This window comes from Manacus vitellinus, unplaced genomic scaffold, assembly GCF_001715985.3.
Source record: "Manacus vitellinus isolate BGI_N305 unplaced genomic scaffold, ASM171598v3 scaffold_46_pilon, whole genome shotgun sequence".
Taxonomy (NCBI): domain Eukaryota; kingdom Metazoa; phylum Chordata; class Aves; order Passeriformes; family Pipridae; genus Manacus; species Manacus vitellinus.
In genome coordinates this window covers 3,164,287-3,187,252 of record NW_021940578.1, presented here as the reverse complement: position 1 = coordinate 3,187,252, position 22,966 = coordinate 3,164,287, and the positions used below count along the sequence as shown (strand labels likewise).

At 38.7% G+C, this 22,966-nt stretch overlaps 1 protein-coding gene across 5 annotated transcripts in view; it reads left to right on the top strand.

The window, feature by feature from the left end:
- Window positions 1-22,966, top strand: part of VPS13D (vacuolar protein sorting 13 homolog D) — a 90,666-nt gene that overhangs the window by 25,654 nt on the left and 42,046 nt on the right. For 3 of the 5 annotated variants that reach the window (XM_029962461.1, XM_029962460.1, XM_029962459.1), the window contains 30 exons: window positions 83-216; window positions 486-641; window positions 1,222-1,432; window positions 1,728-1,802; window positions 2,520-2,726; window positions 3,166-3,255; window positions 4,241-4,381; window positions 5,557-5,679; window positions 6,353-6,427; window positions 8,690-8,795; window positions 9,118-9,270; window positions 9,839-9,974; window positions 10,959-11,006; window positions 11,747-11,897; window positions 12,531-12,741; window positions 13,774-14,021; window positions 14,705-14,896; window positions 15,433-15,559; window positions 16,086-16,228; window positions 17,033-17,163; window positions 17,382-17,557; window positions 17,772-17,895; window positions 18,491-18,726; window positions 19,481-19,589; window positions 20,193-20,353; window positions 20,668-20,776; window positions 21,449-21,628; window positions 21,894-22,010; window positions 22,229-22,378; window positions 22,521-22,670. In XM_029962461.1, coding sequence (XP_029818321.1) covers window positions 83-216; window positions 486-641; window positions 1,222-1,432; window positions 1,728-1,802; window positions 2,520-2,726; window positions 3,166-3,255; window positions 4,241-4,381; window positions 5,557-5,679; window positions 6,353-6,427; window positions 8,690-8,795; window positions 9,118-9,270; window positions 9,839-9,974; window positions 10,959-11,006; window positions 11,747-11,897; window positions 12,531-12,741; window positions 13,774-14,021; window positions 14,705-14,896; window positions 15,433-15,559; window positions 16,086-16,228; window positions 17,033-17,163; window positions 17,382-17,557; window positions 17,772-17,895; window positions 18,491-18,726; window positions 19,481-19,589; window positions 20,193-20,353; window positions 20,668-20,776; window positions 21,449-21,628; window positions 21,894-22,010; window positions 22,229-22,378; window positions 22,521-22,670 — 4,370 coding nt within the window. The remainder of the gene's footprint in view (window positions 1-82; window positions 217-485; window positions 642-1,221; window positions 1,433-1,727; window positions 1,803-2,519; window positions 2,727-3,165; window positions 3,256-4,240; window positions 4,382-5,556; window positions 5,680-6,352; window positions 6,428-8,689; window positions 8,796-9,117; window positions 9,271-9,838; window positions 9,975-10,958; window positions 11,007-11,746; window positions 11,898-12,530; window positions 12,742-13,773; window positions 14,022-14,704; window positions 14,897-15,432; window positions 15,560-16,085; window positions 16,229-17,032; window positions 17,164-17,381; window positions 17,558-17,771; window positions 17,896-18,490; window positions 18,727-19,480; window positions 19,590-20,192; window positions 20,354-20,667; window positions 20,777-21,448; window positions 21,629-21,893; window positions 22,011-22,228; window positions 22,379-22,520; window positions 22,671-22,966) is intronic. The other 2 variants (XM_029962463.1, XM_029962462.1) reach the window with 1 other exon arrangement.

Sequence of the window (22,966 nt, the reverse complement as noted above, 5' to 3'; positions counted from 1 at the left end):
AGAAACCTGCTGCAAATGCTTTAAATAACTCAATGATGTTGCCAGTTGCCCTGGTTATTATTTGTGGCTTTGTTTGGTTCAGGAACTGAGTTTGTGGTGGTTGAAGACATGTCTTGCTTCGATACCAACGCCATTATTTTGAAGGGGACGACTGTTCTCACCTACAAACCCAAGTTGTTGGATCGTCCTTTCTCTGGGAGTTTGTTTGGCATTGAGGTGAGAACAAAGAAATTTGCTGTTGTCAGACATCTAAAATTAGAGCTTGTGAAGATACTTTACTAGAAATATACATAGAACAGGAATAATACACAAATTATTTTTGAAGTTTGTTAGTTCCTCATCACATGCTCCCATTTTATAGAGTTTTGTATTGTTTCTCTTAAGACATTGAAACACTTGACTGTAACCCCAAAATATTGCTAGTTCTTGCCTGATCTGTTCGCTCAGTTAATAATTTTTTTTTAAAAATAATTTTCAATTTTTAGGTGTTCTCATGCAGGTTAGGAAATGAGCAAGAGACTGCACTGTCAATTATTGATCCAGTACAGATTCATATGGAGCTTGTTGGGAATTCTTCCTACCCAAGTGGTTCAGGACTGTTGGATGCTTTCAATAGTGAAGATTTTCCTCCTATTCTAGAGGTAATATTAAAGGCCTGAATAAAACTGTATGTGATAGAGAATACTAAAGTATGATCTAGCACAGATATTTTTATGCCCAAGGATTCAGTAGAAGACTTCCAAAGGCATGAGAAAAGAATAAGATAATTTTTTCCTGAAGTGAAAAAGGGAAAGAAACAAGCATGAAGAAAATGCTCTTAGTGGTAATGAATGAGGGAATTTTGGGATGTACTGTAGAGATTAATAGTGGAGGAAAGAAGAGGGCTGATAATGTAGACATGTGAGTTACTCATACCTGAAAGACAAAGTTATTTTTCTGTATCTAATTGTCAGAGCTTATTAGAGGGGAATTCTTTTTAGAGACTTTTTTACCATTATACTAAAGTAAAAACATTTTTCCCTTGAGATGTGCTTCTAACACTCTTGGTTGTTGGTAAATACGTTTGCCAATTTTATTATTGGAGCTTCCAAACAGTGTGATCATCAGCTTTTAACACTAAATTTTGTCCTCCTTTGGGAGCTTTATTAATATCCAAAGTACACAAGAAAAAATATGTAGAAAAGGATTTAAGCGACTCTTATATTTTAATTTTTCGTTTAGATTCAGTTGCAGGCACTGGATATCAGACTGTCCTACAATGATGTTCAGCTCTTCTTGGCAATTGCAAAGTCAATTCCCCAGCAGACAAGTGCAGCTCTGCCTGACTCAACTGCAAGTGCTGCTCATCCCCCCAGCTCAGCTCTGGGGACTGAGGCCTCCTCCACACATGAAAACAGGGATATATCCAAACGTGTGCTGGATCCTGTGCTTGGTATGTTTTGAACTGTTGGAGTGAAGCCATTTTTTTATCTAAAGAAGGTTTCTACAAGGTATAAACACTTAACACAAAAGATGTGGGTATCTCCATGGTGTAAAACACTTGTTGATTATAAATATCTGATGATGGTACTGTAAAAAAAGTAAAAGCAGTGCTGAATCACGTGCTTTTACTACAGTTGCAATCTGAAACAAAACCCCGTTTTTCATGCAGATATATCTTGATTTTAGAAATGAAACCAAGTAGATAACTGTCAAGGATTTATGACTGGTTCACTGTTCCATTCCAGAGGTGCAGCTGGCTCGCCTGCAGGAGCTGGGATTCAGCCTGGAAGATTGTCGGAAAGCTCTTCTGATCTGCCAAGGTAACAGCAGACATTTAGTTGGCCTTGCAGATTGTCCCTATTACCTTAATTGCAATTAAGTAAAAACTTTCAGACTGTCAGGTAGCTGATGCACAGGCAGTATTTCCTTCTTTAGAATTTTTTTACTTTGGCTCTGTGTTGGAATAATCTTTAACATTCATTTTCCTGTTCTGCTGCTCTGTAGCACCCACCCCCCAAAGATTGTCCTTGCCTTTTTTGGGGTGTCATATGTGGGATGTTTGGGTGTATTTTTGTTTGGGGGTTTGGGTTATGTGCAGGTTTATTCTTTTTCATGGTGTCCCTGCTTCTTGCCATTATCCATCTCGTCCTCTTGAGAGCACATGTTTTCATCTCTCCCTTTTTGAATCATATATTCCCTATTTCTCCATGCAATATATGAAAAGGTGAAGCTTTAACAGAAGTGATTATTTTTCTTTAGCATTGTTATGCTTCCCAACTTATTTAGAGGCATTCCTAGCATTAATACAGATTTTTATTATGTTGCCACTTGATTTGCAAACTTCAAAACACATTTCTCACTCTTAAAAAATTCCACTGTATGTATAATCTCATATTTGTGCTATTAAATAGAACACATTTAAGGGACTGTTGGTGACTTACCATAAGAGGAAGGGGAATAGTTTGCTTTCATATGTTTTTTACTAAATACCTTGAGGAAGTAGATGGTGATTGATTGGTTGTTTGCTTTTATCTAAGGTGACTTGAAAAAAGCAGCGAGTTGGTTGTTTAAGAATGCTGAACCTTTGAAATCAGTTTCCCAGACCTCTTCTGCTCGAGACAGCCAGGGGATTGTGCCTTTCCAGTTCATCTCTGGAGTGGAGATAAAGGCAGAGAGTGTGTGCATTTGCTTTATTGATGACTGCATGGACTGTGACGTGCCCCTGGCTGAGTTAACCTTCTCACGTGAGTGTTTGCTTCTGCCTTGCCCAAAATGACTGTCAGTGACTGCTTTCAGCTCTGCTTTCTCAGGACTTGTGGAATTTTAACTGATGGTGTTTTGGTAGTGGGGTTTGTGGGGAGTTTTGGGGGGTCTTTTTTGGGTTTGTTTGGTTTATGTTTTTGTTTCTAAGATCACAGTCCTTGTAGGGTTTAAGACTCTGTTTTCCCCTTTATACATCCCATAACTAATGGAATCTGTGCTGAGCAGAACCCTGGGGAGGCTCCATGTTGTAAGGCATGGCTGTCTGTAAATATTATTTGAAGAGTATTGTGATAGGCTTTGTGTACCATTTCAGTTTACAAGACAAGACAAAACCTCCCATTGCCTAATTAAGAGTTTATAAAATTGGGGAGCTTGATTGTTTTGCATTAGTGTAACATTCACTTTTATTTCCCCCCCCAGGTTTGAATTTTCTCCAACATTTGCGAACCAGCCCTGAAGGTTACGCTCATTTTACCCTCTCTGGAGATTATTACAATCGAGAGCTTTCAGGTGAAATACCTGGGGAGTTGTTGTTTTCTTGTTTATGTTTAGGAAACAGCCTTTCCTACTACAGGAGCCTGAAATTCTCCTGACATGAAATTTGTGTCTCTGTGTGTGTGTGAGAACATGTGATCATAGACAAGATACCCTCACTTGAGATCAGGTGGAGGGATGTGGAAAGTTGAGATTTTGCTGATCTGATCTGAAAATAGCACTGAAGTTTTCAAATGTAATTGCAAAAGAAGGTTATCCAGGAACATGACAGTTATGTAACTAGGGGTATCTGTATTCACATTTTCAGTTTTTACTTGTTTGGTGCATTCAGTTTGTTATGTATTTCAGGAAGGAAAAGCATGTGAGGGCAGGTGGTTAGGCTGAAGTCAATGGAATTAACATAAGAAGACCATTAGAATTTATATTTTAAATTAAGAAAAACAAATTAGGCCTCAATCCAGGTCAGACACTGACAAAAGAAATAATCTAGTTGTGTTTTTTTCTGAATTGAGGAACTAAATTTTCTGATATGTAGTTGGTGACAACCACCTCAGGAATTATCTACCAATAACAAGGCAGTTTTTTTGTTTTTAAAAATACATAGAGGGGGATTTTTTTAATAGCTTTTAGACTTTTGTCTTATGTGATACTGAATATTAGGCCAACTTATGCATAATTGTATGAAAATCATTTTCAAAACTATTTCAGAGGGCTTAGTTGCAGCTGACTTAAATAAGAAGCAGTAATTGCCTTCTAAGGCTTTAATTGGAATTAAGATATTTCTGCAAGGTCTTACATGCAGTGTACATAGTATCCATACAGCATATATGGTATGCAGTGTGCACATACAGGATACACGGTTCAAATGGAACAACTTTACATTAGGTGGCAAATTAAATACAGTTCATCTTGAACGCAGATTCAAAGTAAAGGATTAAATGCTGAAATATGTAAGCACCATTCCCACGTGCAGCAGAGGTGACTCTGTGTTTGTCCCCAGGCTGGGAGCCCTTCATCGAGCCGTGGCCCTGCTCGGTGTCTTGGCAACAACAGGCCTCGAGCCGCCTCCACCCCTCCCGCCTGAAGCTGGAAGTGAAGGCCCGACCACGCCTGGATATAAACATCACCTCTGTCCTCATAGGTACGTGGGAATATTCCCTGGGAGCATCCCTGTGCTGCCTTATTGGCACTCCTGAACAGGACAGACAGCTCTGACCGAGCCCTGCTGGTGGCCCTTGGAGGGGGGGGGAGTTGGGCAAGTCCCCACATCCCTTCCGTGGTGTTTTACACAGGTGTGTGTTTGGGCAGGCACTGTGAAAGTGTAAAGACACGAGCTGCATGTTTTAGAGGTTAGCAGGAATTCTTTCTCTGCTCATATGAATTCTATCAAATTCATATGTTGTTTGAAATTTATTTTTGATCAGAAACAGGCTTTCATCTAAAGCTTTCCATACTGTACAGTGCTTAAAAATATTTTTGGGAAGCTCGTCATTTTTCAGTACGTTGACAGGTGTAGTGGGGAGCTACTCTTTTCAGTTCTGCAGTCTCTGAACACCTGAGCTTCAATTCCCACCTTAGGAAATAAAAATATTTTGTTCGTCATTAATTCAAATTTCACGTGAGCTGCTGTGTTGCTGGGCTATGATCGTGTGCATTTCCCAGGAATATTGTTGCTCATTGTGAATAATTTGGTGAGCACAATAAAGAAATGGCAACAGCTGAGTTTGCAGATGGAACAGAAAAGCCTTCCTTGGTCCTTTCTCCCAGAAGACCTGTGGGGTTGGCAGAAAGAGGGGAGCCAAAGTAGCAGGAAAAGCAAATCAGTGATTCCTAAGAGTTCCAATGATGCTTTTAAATACCAGTGATAACAAGTAGTAAGGCTGGTTTGTGATTAATACTGTGCTAAAGGACCCTATTAGTGTCTTGATATTTATGCAGGAATGTGGCTGTACTTCTTAAAACAAAAGAACCAAATCCCTAGGAAGTGCTTCTAACATGGAAATATTTATGGTTAATTGCCTCCACAAGGAGAGCTCTTAGATTGCCTTAGGAGTGTCTTAAGAACATGGAATTCCACTTAAAATTTTTTTTTGAAAAATAAAATCTTTATTATTTGTTTTTGAAGATAGTGCTGTGATTTTATGAGCTGTTGTTTGTCTTTGACTCATATAAGTGCTTCACAGAAAAAAAACAGTGAGATAAAACCGCTGCCATTAAAGTGGAGTAACTTGAGTGTGATGAATTTAACACACTTTTCAATGACTTTGTTTACTGCCACCTTGGAGACATTGGCTGTCTGTGCTTACATTCCTCTAGAGCAATACACATGTACCAAACAGTCATGGATGGAAGATTACTGTAAACAGGACAAAGAAGTGAATGTAATCAGCTCAGAAGACTGGATGGGCTCTTCGGTGGATCCCCCATGTTTTGGGCAGAGTATGTTGCTCATTAATCACACTTTATTTGAAACAGTCCTGACACACACGGTCATCTGTCTAATGTATTACAAACAGAAGTACTTGGGCTTCACAGCACACAGTGATTTGTTAGAGATGTTTGGCAAAAAAAAAAGAAAAAAAAAGACAAAAAAGCTGTGTTCTGTTCAGTTGTGTTCAACTCTTTAAAAACAAAACCCATTCTGGCTGCTTAGCTTTGAGTGAGAGCTTTGCACTGCTCATTCTGCTTCCTTTTTTTGTCAGTTAATGAGTGACTCTCTCATCAAAGATTAAATCAAGAGTATTGACTTCAGGGCATGTGCAGTTCAGAGGGGCTCTTTTTCTTTCTGAACCCTAAAGTCCTGTATAACTGAGTTTCTGGGGAAAAATCCTGTTTTATTTGTGAAACTCTTAATACGTGACAGGTCTTTTTAGCTTCTCTTCTCCCAGAATTACTTTTGGAAGAAATCTTATCAATTCAAATAAAATTTGAATAAAATTTAAATAAATTTGAATAAAATAAAAGTCTCTATCCCTGGCTCAGTGTAAGCCAAGGGATAGAGACTTATAATTGCATGATGCCAATTGTATCTTCGCCAATGCATGATGGGGAAGATCTACCTGTATTTATGTGTTTTTTCTTACCTGCTAACTTTGTCTTTCCTGTCTGCCAGGCCTTCCTCTTGTGTACCTTAGAACTAGGAGTACAGCCAGTTTGACTAACCTAGAGCATCAGATCTATGCTAGAGGTACTGTACAGAGAGAGACCAAAAAAAAAAAAGGTGGTTTTCTTCTTTGGAAGGCTCTTGTACAATAAATACTGTGCTGTATGTGTGACTTGCTGGTAGACTGGCCTCTATATTTAAAAATAATCAAACCTCGAAAAACCTCAAGCTAAAGAACATGACAGCTACTTTTATCCTGGTTTTATCTGTTATTCCTCTCTGGAACCTTAAGGAAAGAAGGGAGAAGTATAACCAACCCTATGAATTATATGAATTATTGGCTGTTCAATGTCCCTTTTTCTAGAGAGACAGTATAGTGTAATTAAAAATAGCATAATAATATCACAGTATTTTAATTGTGTTCTAAAAATATCCAACATTATGTTCAATGTACCTACTTATACCTAATTCAGCATATTTAGCTACTTAAAACTTTCAGATGCCTTCAAAAAGAACAATCTGTTTTCAGTAAGCCTTAGGATGTAAGGCATTCCTACCAAATATCTTGTTAATTTGTTTGGGTTATACTTGACTTTACAGTCTTGGGGCAAAACCATACAGTTTAAAGTAAGATTTTTTTAATTTTTGACATTATGGAAGACAAAACAGCACACTTGATAAATATGTAGCCCTGTAGAAAAGTTGCTGAGGGGGAGGACACAACGTTTTCTAGAAATCTGCGTTTGTGGCCTGTTCAAGTGCCCCTCAGAAATATTTTCTCTGAGTTTAAAAAAAAAACCAAACTCAAAATGCAAAATGATAGAAGGGCTTATTTTTCTGAAAGATTTTTCCAAAAATCAAACAAACAGCAAAACTTGTATTATTCAACGCTTGGCTTTTAGTGGGTGTTGCAGCTAAATTACTAAGTTAATTATGAAAAAACCCTCCTTGTAATGGTAATCTTTTTTTTTTCCAGGCAGTAGTCTCAAAATGCAACTTTTACATTATGTTTTCCTTTGAAAATCAGGCCGTAGTCCCAAAAATTCTTTTTTAAAAGTCTCAAAAAATAAACTGGCAATCGATTAAACAACAGAGTAAAAGTTCATTTGGCTTCTGGTCTGTAATTTTGTAGAACCTGGATTAGCCAAAAAATTATATAAAGTGAATCTCAAAACTGAAAACATTTTTTTGCAGTTGGCAAAAATCAGTGTTTTCATTTTCAAGGATTTCATCTTCTTGCCATTTAATTGGAAAGAACTTTCCCCATGAGCTTTAGATCAGATTTAAGTCCCTACTGATGATGTGGGGGTTTATAAGGGTTTGTTGTTATTGATTTGGAAGAAAGTTTTATGTGATTATTAGTAACTCCTTCAAAACCTTCCCTGTCCTCCTCACCTTACCCCTTCTTGCCCCTGTAAACCTGTGCTGAAGCTTTTGGAGCAGTTGCAGATCAGTTCTGGGGAATAGATTTCATTTCTGTCCTAACTTTTCTTTAAGCAGCTGATTTATTGTGTGCACCTTCCTCCCACTTCTCTCATACCAAAAGATGTGGGTATTTAGGTAGCAGCCATTTATCTTCCTTTTTAAGTAAGTTACTGGACTTTGACAGGGGTTTTTCTCTGTCCAAACACAGTAAGTATTTTCACAGGCTTGATGCACTGCAGTGTGGAAGATGAGAGTAACACTTGTGTGCTAGTTGGAAATCCATGCTTGGAAAAATTCAACCAGGGGAAGTGAAGTATCTTCTGGGATTTTGCTGTCCAGTTTTTTAACAAAACCAAGTTGGCTCTGGTTGCACTCAAATTATTTTCCATACTTTGTTCCAGTAGGTTTTATCCTGTTTAGGAAAATATTTCTACTTATTCAGTCTTTGAGGATAAAAGTCCCAATCAGAGGGAGTACTGGCTAATTCTGTATTTATCACATTAAATACAGTATAGATCTTAATTGTAATTGAATGTGTGTTTAGTACTTCATGAGGATTTGGATGTCCATAAAAAGTTCCTGATTATGCTTGGGGTTTTAGTTAGATTTTCTACACATTAGGTCTAACTGGAGGCAGAGTATTTTATAAGACTTGATATGAAGAAACAAAAGAACGGGTTAGATCAAACTTAGTTCCCAGGGGGGTTGATGTAGGGGAAGACTTTCTGTTTGTTTTATCCCATTTCTGTAACAGTTACTAATTTAAAAAATGTCGTAGATAATCTGATATCCTGTTTGTTTGATCAGTTTTTCTTTAGTTAGTGCAGGTTTTGGTTCTCCAGCCATTGTGTCTCATCCCACACTAACATCTCATAAACACTTCTCCTGGGCATTCAGACAAGTGTGGGTTGTGTTTTGTAGGTGAAATGAAGACTCCCAAGCGCAGGCAGCCCTTTGTGCCCTTTGCTCTGAGGAATCACACTGGATGCACTCTGTGGTTTGCCACCCTGACCACAACCCCGACCCGGTAAGGACCTGTTGGGGCATCACTTCAAACAGATTTGGCTGGTTTCACTTCCATGTCAGCCAAACCCTGTTGTTTGCAGTGCTTTTGTTCTGCAGAGACACATAAGCAAGTCTCAATTTTAGTTGAGCCTCTTCCTTGACACTGAGGTAGTTTTACTACTTTAAAAAAAAAATAATTTGTTTTTTTCAAGAGGTCCAACAGAACATGAAAACTAGTCAGATACACTCATGATGTGAATGTGTTCACTGAGGACTGAGGCAGAGTAAAAAGCACTTGTCACTTGAAGTAGTCAGTCTGTAAAATGCTGTGATTCTCTTCCCAGGGCTGCTCTGTCTCACAGTGGGAGCCCAGGTGTCGTTCCTGAGGAAAACGGGACGTTGCTGGATGATGCCCATAATGTCAGTGAATGGCAAGAAGTTATCACTGGGGAAGAGATTCCATTTGAGTTCGAAGCCAGAGGGAAACTCAGACACAGGTGAAGTTTTACACACTTACATATGGAACACGTGGGATCATAGTTGTGAGGGCACCGGCAGGTGTTACATTAAAAGTAGATTTTTTTAAAAAAATCTCCTCTTAATATTTAGTTCTTATTTTTAGAGCTTTTCTACAGAGGGAAATGATGAGTTCTCCAGTAAGCAGCATCTATTGCTATTAGTGGCAGCTGTTCCTAGATGTAATTTGGATTATTATGAGCTTTTAGAAAGACTTGGGACCCTCAATCAATGTTCTTTATTCTAAAGGACTGGGGCAGGGGGTGGTGTTGGTTGTTGAATGTGTTATCAGAGATAAGAACATGTTGACAAATATGTAGCACACTTCTATTTTTGCTTATATGACATAGTTGTACTTCTGTGTGTTCATTAGGGAAGGTAGAACAATTAGACAGAATTAGTCTGTCTTTATCCATGAAACAGAAAAACTCCTGAGACTTTTTAATGCTTCAGTGAGATTCTTTTCTCAGAATCCCTTGGTCTGAAGTGTTTAGTGTTTACACTGTATAATAATGCTTAATTGTAAATGATCTTGGTCTGGCCTGGTAGGCACACACATGATCTGAGGATTCACCAGTTGCAAGTGAGAGTCAATGGCTGGGAAGAAGTGAGCCCAGTGTCTGTGGACAAAGTTGGAACATTTTTCAGATATGCTGCACCAGATAAGAACTCCTCCTCCTCCACTGTAAGTTCTGATGTTGTTGGTTTTAGGAAAATGTATAAATGTATAATTTAAGTGTAATGATGGCTGCAAGACTTTGACCTAAAAGCAGCTGCTGTATGAGATTGACCTCTTTCCATTTAGCTTGCATTGGGAGAGTTTGGAGATGCTGGGTTCTAATTAGCAATTTAATGTGTAACAAAGCCCCAGACAGAGCAGTCAGCAGTTAGTCTGTGCTTGGCAGTCAGAGCTCCCAGGGACAGAACTAACATATTAGTGACAGGGCCATGGACTCCTGGAGACTGAGCTTTAAATCAGCCCAGCATTTCAGCAGCTATTTTTATTTCTTTTATTGCAGGAATGCTTTTCATGTATTTAATTTACTTAAAATAAACAAAACTGGCAATTTCCTGTAAGCCAAGAGATTGTTGAAATATGTGGCTGCTTAGACAAAATATACTTGTCATGAAGGGAAAATGCAGTTGTAATAATCAGGCTGGCATTTCTTGGAGGCTCAGTGATAAAAATGATTTTGTGGATTTCAGAACTAGCTAAGTTTTGAAAGTAGGTACAGGAGGTTGTTGAACACTGGAGAAGTAGTTGAGATCTTTTTGGTATAAAACAGAATTTAATTTCAAGATACTACTGACAAGAGCCAGTGGTCTCTTATTTGCATTGTTTCTGGTGTTTTCATATTGAAGCATCAAAAGCATCATCTCTCTTTAACTTGAATATTGAAGGGAAAGGATACAAATTGAGAATTGCTGTTCAGGAACGTCTTTTGGGGAATTCTTCTTTACAATAAGCCCTTCTTCAGCTTCATTTCTTTTTAAAGCAGTGTCACAAACAGGCTTTGCTAATCTAGTTCTGACATGATTCCAAGCTGTACTGAAGATCAGAAGCACAGTGATGAAAGTTTATTCTTCTCTAGTAAGGTTCTATATTGCAGCTGAAATCAATGTCTTTAAAGCTGAACAACTTTAACTTTCTTGTTTACTTTCCTCTCAGCTTGGAAGCCCAATAAGTAGAACAAATATAATACATCCACAAGTCTACGTGAGTATATATTTTCATTTTTTGAGAGCTACTTAAATAAGACCAAAGAATTCTACAAGTGAACTGGCTTTTCCATCCTTGTAGAACCTTTTCAACAGAAACCAAACAAAAGTCAAGCAAACAAAATGGACTTTCAAATCAGAACAAATATATGATTTTCCATTCCTCACTAGTATAAACGTTTTAAGAATGGGTCTTAAATTTCAATATGTGAGTTCTAGCATATAAATGCTAAAATATGAATTGTTTTTTTCAGGATTGAAGTGGCAATTACTTCATGTAATGTAGGAGGGAAAACACCACAGTAGAAGGGTGAAGAAAATGTGGATATTTTAAGAAAGCTTTATATTATTTTCTAGTTTAGACAGAGAGAGTAAGTGACTGTTAAATATATAAGACTTGGAATTCAAACTCCATGGATTTATAAAATAATGTAATGGTGAGGTGATGTGTAGTCTTCTTTTAGGATCTGTGTTACTCTTAGTTGAACTTCTGTTGTTTTGAAAAAGATAATGGAGTTAGTGGTATGTAGAATTGCTTTCTCATAGTTAATTTTACTGTGTTTTGAGGGAGAGGTACAGGATTATAAGGGATTATTATTATGAAACCGTATAGACCCGAGGAGTTGCACGTGGTTGGACTCAGTTTTCCTCCAGCAGTTACTGCTTCCACATTGAGGTGCCCCCTCTTCTAGATATATTCATTACCTGAGCTTTTTAATGCTTTTAAATATCTTCCAGTTTTCTTCATTGCCTCCAGTTCGTGTGGTGTTTGAAGTCACCCTGGAGGGCGGTGCCCGGAAGGTGATAACGGTGCGCTCGGCCTTGATGGTGAAGAACAAGCTGGAAACTCCAATGGAACTGAGACTGGACAGTCCTTCTGCCCCTGACAGTAAGTGCTGTGAATTCCTGGGCCCTGAATTCCTGTAGTGTTCCATACATACTATGGGAAGTGTAGCTTTCTCCCCAAGAAGATTCGCCGCTGTCCGTGATGGTTCACACCAAAATAGACCTCCCTGGAGAGAAAATGGGTGTTGTTAAGAAGGAAATAATCAACAAGGTGAGCTAGAGGATCCATTAGGATTTTTCTCCATCAGGGAAAGCTGAGACTCTGTAAATACTACATCTTATTTCTGTGTGTAGCAATGTTATCTCTTTTAACAGTATTCTAGAAAGTTTTCCCTGCAGAGGTGTAGTGTAGAAATGTCGTGATATGTTGACAATGTACCCACAGTGTATAAGGAATGAGGCTTTTTGAAATAAACATTTTCACTAAAGCATCCAAGGGAAAAAGAATTTAAATTCCAACAAGTTTTTGGGCTGTTTCACCTAAATTTGTCTGCTGCCAGATTGTTAATAGAGCTGAAAATAACAGGTTGGTGTTTGAAATGTACGTAAAGTAGGAAGTGATTTATATTAAAGTGAAATATGTTGCTTCAAAAATTTGAGATGCACTACTTCAAAATTTTATGGTTTTCAGTAAAGGGGCCTGTCTTGATATGTGTGTGTTCTTCTCTGCTTGCAGAACCTGTGGTCCTTCCAGCAGTTATGCCAGGAGATTCCTTTGCCATTCCATTACATCTGACATCCTGGCGTTTGCAGGCCAGGCCCAAAGGAATGGGAGTCTTTTTCTGTAAGGCCCCAATTCACTGGACTAACGTTCAGAAGACAACAGAGGTGTGCAGCAGCAAGAGGGAGTGTCACTCCATGGAGTCTGAAAACAGCAGGTTTTTCAGGTAATTAAGACCTGATTCTTTTTCTGTAAGCTCTGTTATCTTCTTCTGAACTAATTACCAGGAAAGAAAATGCTTAGAGGTGAAAGCTGCTGCAGTTTTAATGGGAGGTTTGTTACACAGTGAAGTGTAACTGCTGCATTTCTGCAGGGCTCCTTGAAGCCCCTCTGAGAATACAAAGCACAGTGTTAATATTTATGGTAAAAAATAAAAGATTAGAAAATAGAATGTAGACTTAAATTAACTGCTCTGTCTCACTGAGGATAACAAGTGCTTTGCCAAAGGAGTGTTCACAAATACTCATTCTTTATCTTCAATGTCCTGTGCTCTGTTCTGAGTCCAAAAATGTTGCTGCATAGTAAGGACTTAATGGAATTTTGTGGTTTTCTGATATGGTTGATTTAGGGTTGCTCTGTATTTAGGAAATACTAGAATAGAGATTATGGAAGCTGCTCAGGAAATGACCTTTGCACACCATGTGGTTACTTCTGTGTGTCAGCTCCATAGTTCATTTCTTAATATGCTGCTTTTGAACGTATCACAGGGAGGCAAATGCACAAATTATTTAAAATGAAGATTTACTTAGTCAATTTTTTCTTAACTAATGGAAAACCGAAGTGTCAGGTGGTCAGAGGAAGGATGTATCTACTGGGAAGAAGGACACAGTCAGCATTTATGTTTTAGAAAATGGTTGTATGAACTTTTAATAGTTAAAATCTCTTAGTTAAAAACATATTTTTGCAAGTCTATAGAAGCTGCTTTTATAGTTGGTAACCTGTAAAAGCCATTTTCTGTTACATCTCTGAACAGACCAGGTTTTTCTGAGTCTTTGATTAAAATCAGGAAACTCCTGTTATCTTAATGTTAGGCATAAACACAAAATACCTTATGGTCAAACAACAAAGTGATTAGGTGAAGAACAACTCTAAATGCTGTTTTTCTTATCAATTCTGAAGTTAGAACATATTAGAGGATTTAGTGCAATAGGATTCAATTGCCTGTCAAACTCATTGACTTCTGTGTCTGCCTTCCCAGGTTTTGTGTGGCTATAAAGAAGGAGAATTACCCTGATTACATGCCTTCCAGCATATTCTCTGACAGTGCTAAGCAGATTTTCAGGCAGCCTGGGCACACTATTTATCTCCTGCCAACGGTGGTGATCTGCAACCTGCTCCCTTGCGAGCTGGAGTTCTACGTGAAGGGTTTGCCCATCAGTGGAACCCTGAAGCCTGGCAAAGAGGTGGCCTTGCACACAGCTGACACGTCCCAGAACATTGAGCTCGGTAAGGTTCTTGTCCAGATGCTGTTCTCTGACCCTCAGTGTACCTCAGTACCTCAAAGGAACCTTTATCTAAAAGGAACTATGGTGCAGAATAGAAAAATTTAAAAATGGACAGCATTTATATGATTATTTCATTGGCTTGCAGGGCTTCTTATATTTAATAACCAAGTGCACACATTCAAAAAAAAAAAAGAGTACTGATATTGCCATCATTCCCCCAAATCTGTCAGCTGTCTTAGTCTGTTCCTTGTTCAGTTCTTTTCTTGTTTTCCTGGGAGTGGAAACAGAAACTGGAGAGATCAGTGATAAAGAAGGGAAATAAATAAGTTCCCAATATTTTGGGTGGCTTTGCTTGTTTTTTTTTCTAACAGAAAAAGTTGGTGTTGAAAATCTGTACAGAATTATTCAACACTGGCTGGAGTTGTGATGCCTAAAGCAATAACTAGCCCTAAGCAGGCTTCCTTACAGAACCTTTTTTGTTGTTTGTGACCTAAATTGTGGTATTTCTTCCTGAGGTCAGAGTTTACTACACTGGGCAGATTTTAAAGTTAATCTGGGTATGAGCTACATGAAATATTCAGCAAGATCAAATCCCATGAAACACCAACCTCAACACTTAACCAGGAACCAGTGTTTCTGTGTGGGTGATGTTAGGTTTGGTTTGGTTTGGGTTTGTTTTCCCAGGGGTATTGCTAGAAAACTTCCCAGTCTGCAAAGAGCTGTTGATTCCTCCTGGGACACAGAACTACATGGTGAGGATGCGACTGTACGATGTCAACAAACGGCTGCTCAACCTGACCATCAGGATTGTGTGTCGTGCTGAGGGTTCCCTAAAAATACTCATTTCAGCACCATATTGGTTAATCAACAAAACTGGTACGTTTTGCTGTGGTCATGAACTGGGAAATAAAGATGTCCTGCAGTATTTTGATGTGCTTTCTGGCCAAATAGAGCTTCTAAACACTACTCAAGAGGAATTAAAGTTGCAGGAATTAATTATTTTAGTAGTGCCAGCAGCTATTGTTTGAGGAGTGTTACAGGTAACTTACACATTTGAGTTGCTACATTACAGATTTTCAAACAAATAAATCAACATAGATTAGATCACTGTTAAAATGTAGGGTTTCAAAGACTGAAATGCTTTGAGAAAGCAATGGGTCTGACTTTGAGTCTGTGTTAACTTCCACTGGCACTTTCAGCCCCCATGGCCTGCAGCTGTTTTAAACAGGTTAAATGAAGAACTAGGAGGATACAGGCAGATTAATGGATAATCCTACAACCAAAATATTTTAGGCTGTTCCTTAATTTGAAGTAGTTTCCACCATTCTCATTTTAATTTGTTCACAAGTGACTTGTACTTTAACACTCTTTTTGTGTGTGTGTGTGTGTGTGTGTGTGTGTTTAACTTAAAGGATTACCACTGATCTTCAGACAAGATAATGCAAAAACAGATGCTGCTGGGCAGTTTGAAGAGCATGAGCTTGCTAGAAGCCTCAGCCCTCTGCTGTTCTGTTATGCTGATAAAGAACAGCCAAACTTGTAAGTAAGAAGAGCAATCAGGAGGAACTTTACAAAGATGAAAGTAATTCACAGATTGGGTGCTGATACATCAATATGAGGATCATGTAGGAAAAGCCCTTCCCTGTTAAGATGACCCATTATTAAGTTTTTAATACAGAAATGAGCACATTGGATCTTCAGACATTTCCTGTTGAAAATTCCTTGGTTGGCTCATTCTGTTGTGTCAGAATTTATTGGAAATTTTAATTTTTTTTTCTTTCAAGGATAAAATAGACTCCACTGTTGTTGTGATTAATCAGCCTGAAAATTGCCAAGCCCTTTACATGACGTGGCCACTGAATCCTGACCAATGTGATGAAAGAGCTTATGGCAGAAATGCAGAATGAACCACACAATAAGAGATTTATCATGAATTTTAAGGCTATTATATTCAGACACAGGTGTTCTTTTTGCATCTTGGGCATGTGTTTGATCACCACAATCATGTTGTTATCTGATCCTTTATTTAAAGGAGTAAATCTTTGTGATTTTTTCTTACCTTTAGCTGTACAATGAGGGTTGGAAGAGGAATCCATCCTGAAGGCATGCCTGGCTGGTGCCAGGGATTCTCCCTGGATGGGGGCAGTGGTGTCAGAGCCCTCAAGGTGATCCAACATGGAAACAGGCCAGGCCTCATCTATAACATTGGTAGGTGGTGACAGGAACATTGGAAGAATCCAGAATCCTGTATAACTCTTGGTGAGACAAGATGTCAGTGGCACCAGAAACAGAACAATTGCAGCAGAGAAAGATATGTTGTTAAAGGTTTTTGAGGGTCCAGAGAAAATTATTAAACAAGGAAATACTATTCTAATTATTTTTAGTTCTTTATTTTAATTTTATTAGCTTAAAAATCAGTTTTCTGTTATTTTTTACATTTCAAAACTGCATTTACAAACTCTGCTGCCTGTTTCTCTGTCTTTATTCCCCCTGTGGGTTAATTCCAAGTACATCTGAAATCCCTTCATGTTACTCTGATTATTTTGACTGCCTGTACACTGTAACTGTTCAACCACATGCTGCTTCTGTGAGTTTTGCTTTGTACAGGCTGATGTGCAGGAGTGCAGCTTCTGGCTCTTGGTGTACAGAAAGCACAATTTCTTCATAAGGTTTTAGTTTTTAATTAAATGAGAGTTTGGAAGTTACTTCACAATTATTTTTGAGGAATTTTTTATATGTTTAAAACTGAAATAATTACTTGCATTGATGTGATTGGAAATAGTTTTGGGGCTTTTTTTCTTCAGTGGTTATGATCTCTACATTGTACTTGAGAAACAGAGGGTGACAGATGATCTAAAATTACATTTATTGTTTAATGTGTCAAAACATGGCAGTGGTGTGGCACAAACAGTGCATCTCAGGAACTCAAAAGAACCTGTGCTCTGTGAAATATATTGTATTTTATTTCTTTTCTTTCTAAGTAATAGCTTTATTTTACCTTGGTTTTATTAGGTATTGATGTCAAAAAAGGCAGAGGCCGTTACATTGACACCTGCATGGTCACCTTTGCTCCCCGTTACCTGCTGGACAATAAATCCAGCTACAAACTGGCCTTTGTCCAGCGGGAATTCGCCAGAGGGCGGGTAAGAAGATTCCTGGGGGTTATTTTCAGTACAGTTCTGTAGTTAATCATTAAAAAGAACAAATGTCATTCTTGAAAGTATTGTTGGTTGGTTATGGGGATCTTTCTCATTATTCCTGACAGAATAATTGCTGGGTTGGTATTTGGGAGGTCTGTAGATTAATACTAAGGTTTCAGTACCAGGATTTTTTACCAGTTTTTTCCTGATTTCTGTCCTAGGGAGCATCTAATCCTGACGGATACATCTCCACCCTCCCTGGCTCCAGCGTCGTGTTCCACTGGCCACGGAACGATTATGATCAGCTGTTGTGTGTGAGGCTCATGGATGTCCCAAACTGCATTTGGTCTGGGGGCTTTGAGGTCAACAAGAACAATTCATTCCACATCAACATGAGGTAGCTATTCTATAAAAATCTTCTGTAATGTGCTTCTGGTTTTTGATAGAGGCAGATGTTTAATCCTCGTTCCACATCAGTGTGGGGTAGCTGTGATCTGTAAATCTTCTGCAGAGCGCTTCTGGGTTTTGATAGAAGCAGCTATTTCATGCCTAGGACTGCAGGTAATGCAGATCAGAAGCTTACCTGTGTTGCACTTTGCTCTTTTTCCAAGGGACTCCTTGGGGAAATGTTACTTTTTGAGAGTAGAGATCACCCTGCAAGGAGCCACGTACCGCATCGCCTTCAGCGACACCGACCAGCTCCCGCCGCCCTTCCGCATCGACAACTTCTCCAAGGTAAAAGAACAAAAACCTCACATTTTTTCCCCTCTATTTTTAAGGAAAAGTAGTCCTTGGTATCTGTTAGAAGAGAGAGATGAGTAGCTTGTGTAATGAAATAAAATTAAAGTTTGTGTAGCAAGAGGTCTTTGTAATAATTGTGTTTTTCTGAAGTTCTAGTGAAAATTGGAAGCACTTAATTACGTCTTGTTCAAATAATAGTGCTAATGTTGTGGCTTTCCTGAATGCCTTATAAGTCTTGCAAGGAAGAGCATTGTTACTGAAGAGAAATTGTTCTGGAGTGGTAATTTGAAATCTGTTCTAGTCTCCTAATTTAGACGAGGAGGATTTGAGATGCTGCCATGGAACTGAAGACATTTTGAACCACAGATGACAGATAAAAGCAAAAATGACATTTCTCAACCCTTTAAGACTGTTTTTAATTGAGACCTGAATGGAAGAATTTGCATATGAAAAAGATGGAGGGAAAAAAAGAAGTGCTCTTTTTTCAGCTCCTGTGATCAACTCCTGGCAAATGAGCAAATGGCAGGAAAAAATCTGCCTGATGAACAATTCCTGTGGGAAACAAACTCCTCTTTCCTACCTTTTGCAGGTCCCAATTGTGTTTAACCAGCACGGGGTGGTGGAGCCCAGGCTCTCCACTGAAGTGAAGCCCATGACCTCCCTGGATTATGCCTGGGATGAGCCTGTCCTGCCCCCCTTTATCCTGCTGACAGTGAAGGGGGCAGGCTCCTCTGAGGTTGTCTGCTGCATGAACGACTTCCAAGACAGCAAGCAGCTTTACTATGAAAACTTCATCTATATTGCTGCTACATATACCTTCTCAGGGTAATTCTTTCTATCTTAGATGAAAATATTTTCAGTGTTCATGGTGTTCAGCAAGCTTTGCATTAATATTCTCTTAGTGGTTGCCATTCCAAAGGTTTTCAAATGCAGCTAAACTTCTATCAACCTTGTAGCCAGCAGAAGAAATGCCAAATTCAGAGTTGTCTGGCAGTCAGTAATCTGTGTATCTTACCTCATTTGGTCATAGTACCTTTGTTTTAGAGCCTGGCATTGTTTATTCTGTCACACAGTAAGAAAGATTAAGGCTGTGGCATCTGCTGTGACCCCACTGTCTGATCTGGGAAGAGCAGGGATGGTTGGGGTCCTTTCTGCAGACTTCATTTTTATTGGTGTCTAAAGAACACTTTACCACAGTTCCCACCTATTTACAACATGCCTGTGAAATGTAAACTTATGTAAAATAGCTTATATGCTGTTGAAGACAACTCTAGGAGAGTGAAACAGGCTTTGTTGCTTTCCTCAGTATAAGGTAGAAAGTTGTCTTTGGAATTCATCTGTTTTGCCTGTGAAGTTCCTTGTAGCAGTGAGAAATCAAAGCCTCTTTTAAGAATGTACTCAAATTGACAGCTTGCACTGGTAATTCCTAACAAGAGGGGAAAGAAACCAGTATAAATTTATGTCTGATGGGCTGTATTGGAAGTGTCAACTTCCTTGATTCAGTTTTAGTAGAGATCTAATTCAAACTGCAGAAACAGCAGCTACTCTGAATAATCATGATATTTTCTTGGTGTTCTAGTTTACAGGAGCCAAGTGTAAGACCAGTTGCTTCAAATAAGGATGTTGCAAATGCAGAGCTTGTCCTTGATGTTTCTCCAAAGACTCAAAGAGTTGTGCTGAAAAAGAAGGTACAAAGACACATTTATTTTTTTAAATGCTGTTGCTCTGTGCTGAAGTAAAATCAAATGCTGAGAGTAGGACAACATTACAAAAAAAGAGTTCTAACTATTAGAGGGTGGAGACAGGTTCCAAAGTGACAGGTTATTTTGAATTGTGAGGGTGCTTCTGTATAAGACTTTTATGGGGATAAAGATGGCAGAAAAGGGAATTGGAATAAAAGTAGTAAGGAATGTTGTAAATGCCTCCAAGACAACAGAGTGTGGTAACTGAATGTTGGATATTCTAATGAAATTACAAGGTTTCATGGTAACCTAAGTCTTCTGTTTCTGGACCTCTTAAAAAATAGAAACTATATTTAAATATTGTTGAGATTAAAAAACACCTTGTAAATGCAGCTCTGCATCTAACTGCTAGTGTGTGATGCATATTCATTGAATATCAGAGTTCCATTAGAAGTCTTTATCCAAACTAGTTCCTAATTCCAATTCAGGCCTCTGAAGTTAAATATATACAAGTCACTCCAAGAATTATAATTCAAAGCCTCTGATAGCAAAACAGAACAAAACCACTTGCTCTGTACTGTGTTTAAATGTCGAGTTTTAATGCCACAGGAGCCAGGAAAGCGCTCCCAGCTTTGGAGAATGACAGAGACAGGAATGCTTTGCCATGAAGGGTCTTCAGTTCCTCACAACCCCCATAAACCCTCCCCTCGCTCCGAGGACTCCAGCATGATTCTGGATATCGCCGGCCTGGCAGCTGTCACAGACAACAGGTACTGCACACCCAGCTCCTCAGGAAACTGCTGGAGGTTCTAACTAAACACAGTTCATATGATATTCTCTGAATAAGGAAAGAAATTGTTCTGAAGGCATGTGGAAGAGCTGGATTTTACCCGGTTTTGTAAACAAACCTCACGATCAACCTGCGTGACTTGGAAATACTTTTCAAAATGTGGCTAATGCGTTTTTAGCAGGTTAAAAGAGCACTTCAGAAACGAGACTAGGAAAGTGAGCTGGAGCAAAATAAATGTTCACCATTAACACATCTGCAGAGTAAACCCTCCTGAGCTCTGGTGCTTCCCTGCAGGTACGAGCCCCTGATGCTGAGGAGGCCCGACCGCCGGCGCAGCACGACCCAGACGTGGAGCTTTCGGGATGGGAAGCTGACCTGTGGGATTCATGGACTTGTTGTCCAGGTCAGTACTGATCTTTTGTTTGTTGCTGATAGAAATGACAGTCATTTGGGTTTAGGATTGAAGTGAACTTAAAGCTTCGAGGCCAGAGTTCAGGATACAGAGAAGAGCAGACTTGTGTAAACAGCTCGTGTTTTAAATTCATATTTGAATATTTGTATTAGTTTCAAATAATTAAACATCTTGCACTAATAATTAGAAAAATAATTGACCTAGTGCCATGATATTGCATTGATCATTTTGTGATCAGTAAGTTACTACTTGAAGCAACCAAAAAAGCCCATGTTGCTGTTTTTAGGTGTTGACTCAGCAAGGATTTACTCACCTGCAGATCCAGAGTTCATCTTTTAAAAAGCTTCCTGTCATTTTGGAAAACTTTTCAGGAAGGACTTTCCCATGTCCATTGATGATGTGATAGCTTCAGTTTTAAATTAAGTGGGCATACTTAATTATCAATCTTGGCTGCTTCTTTTATCTGCCAAACTGATTAAAAATGAGTTACCAGAAGCTTTAATAATAGTAAGTAAAATGTTGCTGGAGTACTCTTCTTTTAGTTCTGAAGAGTGAAGAGAGCAAAGTAAAATACACTTTTAAATTAATGTATGTAAATAGTTATCTGAAGTTTTTACTTATTGATTATCTAAGTTTTTTCCTTACTCTTTTTTCTTTCTCCAGGCAAAGGGAGGAATGCTGGGTCTTCATGATGGAGCTGAAGTTGTTCTAGGTCCTGATACTTCCCTTGAACTTTTGGGGCCAGTTCCACCTGAACAACAGTTCATAAACCAAAAGATGAGGCCTGGCTCAGGAGTCCTGGCCGTGAGAGTCATCCCAGATGGGCCAACAAGAGTTCTGCAGGTGACTTCATTCATTAACTAGAATGAAGTTCTGTTATTTGCTTGTACTTGCAATACTTTTTTCCTTATTACATCTTTAAATCTTTACAAAAAGCTGCCTTTATAATGATATGAAGGGGGAGGGAATATCATAAAACCAGAAATAGTTACCACAAAAGCTTTCACTGTACCTATTTTTTTAAAAAAAGATAATTTTATAAGGTAGGACAGTGTAGCTGTTATTTACAGATAGGACAGTGCTAATTTGGTAATTGATTTGTTTTCAGATAACTGATTTTAACCAGCGTAGAAACGATCGTTTGTTCAGTGAAGGAGATGAACTTCCAGTTACGGAGCAAGATCTGCGCAAGCTGAAAAGCCCAGACACAGAGCAGGAGTTGGAAGTAAGATTTTATAACCAGTACCTGTCCCTTTTATTTATCATTTTCCTTTCTAGATTGTAGGGAGGGGGTGGTTGGTCATTAACTTCTCCCTGTGATGGTCAGTCTCTCTGGAGATGAGTCTGAAAAAGTAACTTCTTTGCAGAAGTGTGTATTTGGTACCACATGTTTCTCAGTGTTGGTTTGCTAGTGGTAGTTGTTTGTTGGTTTTTTTTTCTCAGGTTCTTGTGAAACTTGAAGGTGGAATAGGATTGTCTTTAGTTAACAAAGTCCCTGAAGAGCTGGTGTTTGTAAGCCTCACAAGAATTAATGTCCACTACACACAGCTCTCGACAAGTCAGGTGCTAGAGCTCAGTGTGCATGACATACAGGTATTTTGAAACAAATTTATTTATTTATTCACGGGTCTTCTTCAGTTTTCGTTGTCACAATAGGTTTGAAAGATATTTAAAACTGTTTCTGAGGTTTCTGTTCCTAAATATCATTCTTTTTTCTGTCTTGTCCACCCTGTAGGTGGACAACCAGCTTATTGGCACCACACGGCCTTTTATGCTCTTTCTGACACCCAAGATGAGTGAGAACGAGCCCCTGGAGACTGGGCCTGCTGTGCAAGTCAATGCCATGAAATTCCCCAGTAAAAATGCCCTGACTGATATATACAAGGTAAAACACAATGTTTTGTTTGTGCCAGGCAGGTATTACTTTGCTTAAATGACCTTTCCTCTTCCTAAGTTTCACTTAATTCAATGATTCGTGAAATACACTTGGTTGAATTAATACTGAAGCTTAAAGGACACCATGTCCACGGTGTTTAAAGCTACAGTACAGTGATGAACAATGATAATAAATAAGTTTAAAAATGTAACAAACAAAACAGCTGATTTCAGGGCTGGAAAACGGTGAAGCAGGAGATTTTGAAGTGTTAGGATTAGGTAACGAAGCACAATGCCTTCTAGAAA